The sequence below is a fragment of the Pteropus alecto genome, unplaced genomic scaffold (assembly GCF_000325575.1).
Source record: "Pteropus alecto unplaced genomic scaffold, ASM32557v1 scaffold547, whole genome shotgun sequence".
Taxonomy (NCBI): domain Eukaryota; kingdom Metazoa; phylum Chordata; class Mammalia; order Chiroptera; family Pteropodidae; genus Pteropus; species Pteropus alecto.
The window spans coordinates 35,245-46,364 of record NW_006440629.1 but is presented as its reverse complement, the minus strand read 5'-3'; the positions used below and the strand labels follow the sequence as shown (position 1 = coordinate 46,364).

The 11,120-nt window shown below is 34.2% G+C and overlaps 2 protein-coding genes across 2 annotated transcripts; both read right to left on the bottom strand.

Moving 5' to 3' along the window:
- Positions 1 to 771: 771 nt before the first annotated feature.
- Positions 772 to 1,734, bottom strand: LOC102885684 (olfactory receptor 8K3). Its single transcript, XM_006917433.1, has one exon. It carries the CDS (start codon positions 1,732 to 1,734, stop codon positions 772 to 774), a length of 963 nt encoding a protein of 320 aa, XP_006917495.1.
- A 6,026-nt stretch (positions 1,735 to 7,760) lies between these two features.
- Positions 7,761 to 8,711, bottom strand: LOC102885443 (olfactory receptor 8J2-like). The gene is given in 3 exon segments (XM_015593622.1): positions 7,761 to 8,050; positions 8,053 to 8,393; positions 8,395 to 8,711. Coding segments are annotated over 3 exon segments (948 nt in total).
- Between the last annotated feature and the right edge of the window lie 2,409 nt (positions 8,712 to 11,120).

Sequence of the window (11,120 nt, the reverse complement as noted above, 5' to 3'; positions counted from 1 at the left end):
CTTTATCTCCTCCACTTCCTAATTACATTTAATGCTCCAACCATCTTTGACTCTGATGTTCCTTATAACAATAAAATCGTCACTTAAGAACTGTTTTATTGACAATTCTCCCTTTGTGGACCAGCAAAGCCTAGGTCTCTTTCTCTACTCCATATAGTGCGCTCACTATCCTTCTCAAGCGTTCATTTAAATGTCATCCTCACAGAGGTCTCAATGACAACCTTAGCTAAAATTTGAACTCCATTCTGGTTACTTGTTTTATTTCATTTTCGTATTGCTCAGTACCATCTATTATACTATATAGTCCACTTCCCATTCTGCCTATATTTTGTGTTTTCCTAAAGCTCCGTAAAGCGAGTGGTTTTTGTTGTTAAATTTAACCATACATGTTTATTTCTTTGAATGTATACACTTATATAAAATCTATCAGGCATCTTTTTCATCATCCTTTTGCAATATTAGGCACTACAGATAAAATTATGAATGTAAAATACAGGGTGGCTTTACAAAAACAAATATTTAATGACAGCAAATAGACTACATGTGAGAATATATAAAAATGGCACCTGTCAAAACTTGAGACTAAAAGTTACTATTTAAAGTGGGAACAGAGTGTACTCATCAGTTAGTGACACATTTTGTTTGAAAACGATGAATAATTTCTTTATTTCTGTGCTTATTATACATTGTATCTTGTCCATCTCATGGAAGTAAAAGCACATGGTTGAACAATCCAGTTATAATATACATTGTCTAATACATAATCTATTGCTAGCATATCTTACAATGAATTTTCAGTAGGATGTTTGCACACATGTTCAAGGTTCTAGTCAGGGCATTTTTCACCATTTTGTTCCTCAAACTGTAGATCATGGGATTCAGCATGGGTATCACCAAAGTGTAAAATAAAGAGGCCATTTTATCAGTATCAGATGAGTTTTTGGACTTGGGCTGCACGTATATAAAAAAGAGAGTACCATAGTATAGGACCACCACTGTCAGGTGCGATCCACAGGTGGAGAAGGCCTTGTGTCTGCCCTCTGCAGAGTGCATCCTGAGGATGGCAGCAAGGATCAGCATGTAGGACCCAAGGACGATCAGAAGAGATGACACCAAGGTAAAAGCTGAAAATATGAGAATTAATAATTTAATTTCATGTGTGTCTGAACACAGCAAAGGTACCAATGATAGACTATCACAGTAGAAATGCCTGATGACATTGTACCCACAAAATGACAAAACAAAAATTTTTATAGTGATCACCAAAGAAAAAATGACACTGAATAGATAAGGTATTGCCACCAGCAACTGACATAATCTTTGTGACATGATGACTGTGTAGAGCAGAGGGTTGCAGATGGCCACATAACGGTCATAAGCCATTGCTGACAGAAGAAAAATTTCACTAGTAATAAACATATTGAAGAAAGTGAGTTGGGTAGCACACCAATTATAGGAGATTGTATGTTGATCTACAAGAAAATTTACTAGCATTTTTGGTCCTACAGCAGTTGAATAACCAAGATCAGTAAATGCCAGGTGCATGAGAAAGAAGTACATGGGTGTCTGCAGCCTGGAGTCCACCTTGGTCAGGATGATCAAGCCCAAGTTGCCCACGACTGAGACTGCATAGATGACAAGGAACATCCCGAAGAAGGGGGCCTGCAGCTCAGGGCGGTCTGTAATTCCCATGAGAATGAATTCTTTCAGCACTGTTAGGTTTTGCTGTTCCATCTGGGCCATTAAGGGAAACTACTGTGGGGAAAAAACATTAGAAAATTCATTAGTTTTCAGAAGATATCATCTGGTAACTTTTTAAAATGCAAATCCATTATAGGTAACTCAAATTCAAAAATTTTAGGTGCAATGATTTAAATTGACGCCCACCTCCATCAGTAAATGTAGAACCAAATTTAGAAACCATTGTAAACTAACATATATAGTCATCGTTTAATTCTTTGTGCCACATACTGCTTATCATTGCAATGTATATAATCCTTTATGGTTCTGTCAACAGAATATCATTAGAAATATAAAGAAACATAGACACAGAAAATAGATCAGGGTTATTAGAGGAAAGGGGATGAGGGGAGAGGTAGATAAGGTTAACGGGGGTCGAATATATGGTGACGGAAGAAAATTTAACTTTGGGTGGTGAACATTTAATGTAATATACAAATGACATGTTATTAAATTGTACACTTGAAACCTGTATACTTTTATTAACCAATGTCACCCTAATACATTTAATTAAAAAAGAAATAAGTTTAGCTTACATTTGGAATCCTGATATTTTTTGAAAATGTTTCATATTTAAAAGACATATATTTGGTTAAATAGATTTTAAAGAAATTTTAGAAGGAATTATAATACAAAGTAATGTAGCCCTCAGCCTCTTGACCCTGCAACTTCAGTCCCACTCTCCAAAGAAAATCATTACTAACTCATTTAATAGACTTTGATTTACTTCTCTTCATTATAACTCCCATATAAAATGGTATTCTCATTCCACTATCAATTTGATTTCCTAGATTTAAATTCCACTACGCTTTTATGGGTTTTAAATTTTAATTTAAAAGTTGTATTTTCTTTATGCTATTTCTTTAATTCCTTTTCCATTTTGATTGTTTTAAAGTCAGGTCCTTCTAGTCTTTCATGAAAAAAAATCATTTAAATTTTGTATAGGATCTTTCAGAGTATAAAAATGATGACCACATTGCAAACCATCCTAAGAGGACAGCAAAATCCTGAATACAAAAGAATATATAATAAAAAGCAATATATTCATGACTACCATTTCACTTATATAGATATTAATATCTTATACAGTATGCACATATCATTGATATGAAGTCCAAAAATCTATAAAAATACATTATACTATGTTCAAGCTTGGTTGATTGAGTTTGGCTGAATGTTTGAGTTTTGGAAAATCTATATCATTTACTACATTATCATATTGAATTAGAAAAAAATATGAGTATTTAATAGATGAATAAATAGTACTGTTTAGAGTATACAAAAATAATGAAATTAAGAAGTAAAGGGAAATTCTCAACTTGATAGAATATCTTATAAAAAGTAGATTGAACTTACTCTTAAAAGAAGAAGAATTAAAAATTTATGAGAAACATTACAAAAATCCTAAATAAGTTGATAGAAATTGTATGCTCTTGGCTTATAGTATTCACTATTATAGAAAAGCAAATTCTGTTTAAATTAATCTATTTGTTTAATATAAAATATTTTTAATGTAAATTACTAGAGTATTTTATAATTTGACACTGTTTTAAATGTATTTTTAAACTATAAATTATAAAGAATAAGCAAGACAGTTTCGAAAAGATGTGTATTATTAGGTATTAAAACTTACAGAATTAGATTTGTTGAGACAATGTGGCATAGACACGAAAATGGGCAAACATATTAATGGGTCAAAATTCACAACTCGAAAAACTCATGATGATATAGAACTGTGGTCTGTGACAGAGGTGGCATGTCGGAAAGTCAGACAAAAATGGTCTATTCAATACATAGAGCTGAAAAAAGTGATTATCTCTGTAGAAGATAATGAAATTGAATGTTTAGTTCATCTGTATAAAAATTAATCCCACACCGGTCAAGAATGTAATGTAAAAAGAAAATGTTTAAACTCTTATAGCCCAAAAACTAGGACTTCTGAATGTCACTAAATAAATGTAAGTTTCAAGAAAACCAGAATAGAAAGTCAAGATTAATTTGACAGATTAAATCTGCCTCAAAAATTACTCTTCCTAAAACTCTATTCTGAATATTAACAAAATATTTACAAAAAAAAGTAAAAATAAACATCCATTATCAGCAACCAAAAAGGAAAATGGCAAAATTTAATGTCTTAAGCTATGAAAAATTATCCCCAAATAAAGACAGATTCCAGATTCCACATCAGTTTGTATATTTGGCAAACCTCTTCATCCTGACATCCACTGTATTCTACAAATCCCTGAAGTACTACTGAAACTCATTTGAGTAGGTAGTTTTATCTGACCCGCACCTCCCCCCAACTGCTCCCCAAGCACTAGTTGGAAAGAAACAAGAAACTGAGCAACAAGCCTGACCCTTTTGTGAAGGAAGCAAACTTCAGAGTTGCACCAGGACATAGGAAATGGACCTGAAGCCCAAGGATGTCTTCCTTTGCAAATGCAAACTCCCAATCTCAACTAAGTATTCTATAAAATTATGCAAATAACCTCGACTGTGTTAAATGGATGGTCAAATTCAGAACAGTGTATTCTCATTCAAAGAAGTGAGAGAAAGAAAAAAGTAAGATAAAAAAAATTTTAGTCTTTCACCAATAAGTATAATGTTGGCAGAGGGTTGGTCGTATATTTTTAAATGGTTCTAAAAATATGTCAAGCTCAGCAGTCTTTGGGTTAGTTAGAATCAGCAGAAATATACACATATTATTTTAACATAAAAAAACATGAACTCACAACATACTTCTCTCATTCAACACAGCTAAAAGTGCCATGAGCCCCTCTATATGTTTCTATTCCTTGGTGTGTGAAATACACTACATTATCTCAATAAGGGACCACTAACTCTGCTATTATGTGGCAGCAGCAACAGATGTAAAACTGACATTAATTTTTTCTAGTTATAGCTTTGGAATCTGACAAAATATACTGCTTGGCAAATCCTACTTAGCAAATATCCACATTTTCTAACTTAAGACGTACAGTGGTAAATTCGCTGGCTGTGGGATTCAACGCCAATCCCCAAACCACTATTATGTGGCTTGTCATAATTGTTGGAGATTTTTAAAAACTGTACTTCTTCATTATAATTATATGCCATTATGCTAGATTCTCAAACACGTTGGCAAAATTGAGTGAGCCGAGTCACGTGGTTTGTGTTGCACATGTGTCATGTGACTGGGACTCGTGGAGAAGTATGGGAAGGTCTCTCACTCTTCTCTTTCCAATCTTCAAACAATAATTTTCCCTCTTCACTTTTGATACGTGTGATTTATAACATGAAGAACAACAGATTAAGAAGAAAACTTCCTCTAATGCATTTCGGCACATTACAAGAGAAGAAAGTGAATTACCAAGCTGAGAACTCTGAAGTGTTTAAGGAGCTATACTTTCACCAATACTGACTGTAGGATGCATGTACCTGATTAATAATTTTTCCAAGAATTGATCTTCTTGGACCCTTTAATTGTCCTGATTTAAAACTTGGTTTTGCACACACTGTAAATGTGTTAAGAACTACTTCCCAGTTTTTATCCTCAAGATCCATATGAAAAGATATTTAATGCAAAGAAATTAGGGGCAAAAGACATCTTATCATTATGTTGCCATGAACATATTCGTCTAAGCCAAAGAGTCTATTGTATATTATTTTGACTTCGCCATCATCTTGGTCTTGCAAATATCACTATAGCAGACACATCTTTCTCCCCATTCCTTGTCACTTTGCGCCACCTCTGGCTTGGCCTACAGCCACAGTAGACGTTTTTTAGAATGCTGGCAGTTTCCCATATCATTTTCTAAAAATTTATTAGGGTGACATTGGTTAATAAAATTATATAGGTTTCAAGTGTTTTACTTATTTTTCTGAGGGCAAACGGTCTTGCTCAGTCCATGTCCAAGGCTGGAAGTGCCTGAGATTTAAAGTGTCAAGGAGCAATGCCCCACTGATAAGGACACAGATCAATGGATGAACACCCAAGCTTTCCTAGCTTTCTAGAAGATCCCTGAAGGACACTTCACAACACCTCAAATGATAAAACCTTAGCTGCTCCAGCAGTAATCCACACTCTATTCACACTTCATTGGCTTCCTGCCTTCCCAGTCCTTACTTCATTATTTCCTCATTTTTGTTTCCTGAAATAACCTACCAAATAAACATAATATACCCAATTCTTCGCCTCAGAGTTTGCTCTTGGGGGAATTGTGTAAACTCCAGTTTCTTATAGGGTATTAGTAAAACAAGATCACAAATATCTATAGCACAAATGAAAATCTGTATTATAATAAGAGATAGTGAATATATCATATTACTGAATAATTGGAGGTCTTATCAGAAATCTATTAGTAATTGAGGCACAGGTACTCACGGAACATCTGTAAGTTTTTCATGACCATGGGCATTTTGCTTAGATGACATTTAGGTGGAGCTTTCCAGAATTGCTTATACCTACCTCAGAAGGTTTATGATTTAGAATCTTCAGATAAATATCGAAATCATAACAAATAGAAATTAGGAAGCTTACGACCCTCAAAGAACAAAATAATTGTGGAAAGCCCCTTTACTAGAAAATATCATCATAAAAATTTTTATTAATATGTGTGTTATAATTTACTGAATCTGACGTTGGTGATTATTCTCATTTCTCAAATTTAAATTGAAGACAGGCATCAAAAATTGTCACTGCAGCTAGTCTAGTGTTCAGGTGATCAGTGCCATGTACTCACCTGAAAGGAGGTATGGCTTTGTGTTCCCCAACATGATGAATAACTTGAGTGCAGTCAGTAGGATTTATGATTGTTTCTCTCCTTTGAGACTCTCTCTTGGGAATTTGACTGCAAGTTCTTGATTATTCCCAAAGCATTGGAGAACAGGAAATTATGCCAGAGTCTTGGTTAATCATTCAGGATACTTTTGATTTTCCTATTGGCAAAGGTTTTTTGGACATATAATTCACCTACATTACTTTGTTATTTATTTATTTTTACTGAATCACTAAAATATCAGGATATAAGTATATTTTTTGTTATATATATGTTTTGGTTACCCATAAATGTTACCTTTGAAATTAAAAGGTTCTGAATTGTGCCAATTTCTATTATCTTTTCTTCCCATGTCACACCCCTTCTTCCTCACTCCATTGTATGTTAGTAGTACTTTACTTGTATAGGCAAAGGTATGGCACACAATGACTGTTAACTTCTTTTTCTTTTTTCTTTTTTTGGTCGAGGGGCAAGAGTGCCCTTGAGAACAGGTGTCACTTTCAAGACAATTACATATTTTTTGGTCTAATAATGTTTTATTCCAAAACGCAATGAACAAAAAAGGTGAAATAAGTGGTATTTAATAGTTTTTAGTATGGAAATATAACAGGAAAAGTTTTTTTTACACCATTTTTTGATGAATATCAACATTTGCCTTGTATAAATGCACTGAGTAAGATGGAGAGAAAGTATGATCTTCTTTTATATATGTTTTCAGTCTGTATTGCCTCATGTCTTATTTCTATGTATATATAAGCTTTTTAAATTTCATTTTTATTTTCCTTTAGAAGCTTATTTTTTGTTATATAAATTTTTTTAAGCACAAGATAAAAAAATGGGTCCAAAATTGATGGATAAAATGCTGCAAAAATAATAAAACTTAAAAGAGTTGAACAAAAATATCCGTTGCAAAGAAGATGATTAACTCTTGACCTTTTTCAAAGAAACGAGTCTTGCACACCTCCACCACCAGCTATCAGTCTTTCTCTGTTTAGAAACTATAAAACCCTTCAGTAACTTATCTTTAATATTAATCTGTGTGTATCTTCCAGTTGTTGTTTATTACTTATTTAAGTGGGTTTTCTTTGGTCAACTAGTGCATTCTTCTAAAGAGAAAATTGAGTATTTGAGTTTGGAATATATAGGATGAAGATTTTTTCCCAATGAAATTAATGGGATTTTCAACAATTTATTGACTCTACACTTAACAGCAGGATTTTCAGGAGAGAAAAGGGAAATCCTTAAGTGATGATAGCTGTAGTTTTAAACTGACATGGGTTTGATCGATTGACATGGGTTATCCAGGAATCTCTTCAATGCGTTCTTTGCATCCTTGTCCCTTAGGCTGTAAATGAGGGGATCCAACATTGGTATCACTAGCGTGTAGAAGATCCAGGCCATTTTATCTGTATCTACTGAGCGGTTGGACATCAGTTGCAAATACATGAAGAGAAGAGTCCCGTAGAACACAGTGACAGCCGTCACGTGAGACGCATAGGTGGAAAAGGCTTTTTGTTGCTCCTCTAAGGAACATATCCTCAAAATGGCAAGATGATGTTGAAGTAGGATATTAGAACAATAATCATAGAGAAAAACAAATTGGTCCCTGAAAAGGCAAACACAGCTGTTTCTGGAGTGTAAGTATCAGAATAGGACAATGGCAACAAAGGTATGTTATCACAGTAAAAATGGTTGATTACATTGGAAGAGCAAAAGGACACAGAGAATACACAGGAAGAGACAGTCAGTGCTGTGGTCAGACTGTGGAAGTATGTGAGGGACACCAGCAGAGGGCAGATCTGTGGAGACACCACCACCATGTAGTGCAGGGGGTTGCAAATAGCAATGTAGTGGTCATAAGCCATTGTGGCCAGCATGAAAATCTCGGCCACGATACGCTAAGAATCCACCCACATGGGCTGCACATCCATAGTAGGACATAATTTTCTTTGAAACCAAGAAGTTAACTAGCATTTTAGGGGCAATGACAGTAGAGTTTCCAAGATTGATGATGACCAAGTGCCAGAGGAAAAAGTACATGGGGGGCTGAAATTGAGAGCCAATACTGGTGAAGGTGATCATGCCCACATTCCCTGCCATGATCAGCCCATAGATGACCAGGAAAATCAAGAAAAGTGGGATCTGGAGTTCTGGACGTTCTGAGACTCCCATGAGAATGAACTCAGTCACATGAGTGAGATTTTCTGGAGCCATTGACTTTGTTGCTTTGATCATTGAATGGGTGAAACAAAGAGATTAATAGACAATAAAATAATTTTTGTTAGATGCCAGATTATTAAATGTTTAAGTGTTCACAGATACTGAAAATTTCAGATTTTGTTTCTCACCCAGTTTCTACAACCTACTCTGCTTCAGCGGCCCATAGACTCCATCTCAATGCTGTTCCTTCTTAGTGGAGTCATTGCATGTGATTGTTATTCAGTATGAGCATTGAGAAGAGTCCTTAGGCTGTTCCACATTTTTATTCTTTTATATTTTATTCTTTGGGTAAAATTTTTGCATGGAGACTTGATTAATGAGCATTTAATTTGTCTTCTTTCCCTGGGGAATCAGAACTTGATCTGGGGTTTCTGGATCTCATGTTCAGGAACCAGGACCATATACAAACATATTTTAGCGGGAAGGTCTTAGAGGACTTCAGACACTTGTAAAAAACTCTTTAGCATGCTTCGTGCGGGAACCTTAGGAGTGAATCTCAGCAGATGTCTGTGTACAGGGAGGGTAAACCAAATAGTTTACTTAATACTAATTCTGGATGTGCAGAGAGGTATCTTGGAAGCTTTATTAATTCCAATCAGACCCAGGACCGAAATGATATTTGCTCTGTTCTCTTTTCCAAGAGACTCGCATCTCTGCCCACTGACTGCTTAATAAGAGTGATGCTGATCCGACTTAAACAATAGTACACAGCAACCCTACTGATAAATTAGACTGCTTGAGCATTTATATAGAATAATGAATAGTCATTACAGGGAGTATATTTCATCTTAATATAAAAAGGAATGTTTGTTGTCATAGAACTGGCAGAACTGATGGATGTTTTAGAGATGACTCTGTGCAAGTCAGGAAGATTCATAATTTTTTCTGTAACATAAGATCTATGTCTTCAAGAAAGACCAAGTTTCGCTGATGTCAATCGTTCGTCTCTATGTTTCTGGTGACACTGGGAGCTTAATCAGGATGCAGTGTTCGTTCCTAGCACAACCGATATCTAAATAAATTTAAGTCTACAATTAGTAATCAATGTAACATACTCTTGAAATCATATCAGAAGATAATTAAAAATTGTTTACAATATCATTTCTTATCCAAATTGAAAGATAGAATGATTAACATTAGTTATAATTAAATTTTCTTTTCCTGAGAATGTTATTTTAGTAGACCTATAAAATGTTTATATGTAAAGACAAATTTGAGAGTGTATTTACCACTCAAAGTCAAATATGCAATATACAGATATCATATTATTGAATTGTATGCTTGAAACCTATATAATTTTATTTAAAAATGTCACCACAATAAACTTAATTTAAAAAACAAATTTGAAAAAGAAATTTGTAAAAGATTAAAATTGCTTTATTTCAGGAACTTTATTTCAGTGACACGTACTTACTAGAATAAAAAGTAACCCTAGCTTTGCCTTAAGTTAAATTTCAGTAGACGATGGAATTCATAACAGGTAATGATACATACTAGTTCATAGTAGACAATTAATAATTGCTATTGTTGATACTTTTTTTTGTTTTTGTTAAATTAAAGATAGATAAGTTTATCAAATAGATTGTCTCATAGTGAAACATGTACCGAGTTGCTTGACGTGTAGCAAATGAGCAGGGAATATTTTGATCAAAGCAAGTGATGCCACAGTGTTTTCCAGCAAGGGCTTACTTGTGCACTTCTTTTCAGATGCAGTGGCGGAAGAAAAGAAATGTGGGAGAACTGCTACAACACCATCAGATGAGCTCATCAGAAACATATTTGATGCACAAATTTAAGCATCTTTGAATTAAGACGTAGAAACACCACAGAGTTAAGAGAAGTAGATTGTAGATAACATATTATGTGTCCCACATTTTTGAAGATGCAAAATAGTAATTCACTTGCTATTTCTATGTCAACTATTAAAGCACTCAGTCTGGCAGAATAAGTTACTGAGACTGAAATAAAAAACAAAAACCCTGTTTAAAAAATTATTCAAAACATGTTAATAAGAATAACTATTGGTATCGATTATTTTGCATTTGAGATTAGCAGGCTCTGTGCTAACTAACCTATATGTGTGTACTATCTCATTTAATTCACACAAAACAATAGAAATACTTGAATAAAATCACATAGCTGGTAATTAGTGAAGTAACAGGCAACTAACCAACTAACCAACTGAAAAGCAAACAAAACATAAAACAAAACCATAAAACTTTCCGCTAACCAATATCTTATACGGACTCCAACTAACTTACTTTCATTGAGCCTCAATTGTCTCATCAGATATACAAATAATTACATTCACCTTCTAGGACATTCCTGCAGGATAAGGAGAACCTTGTTTCAAAATGCCAAGCTCAGTGCTGGTCACAGTACATTATATACTAAGCAATGATA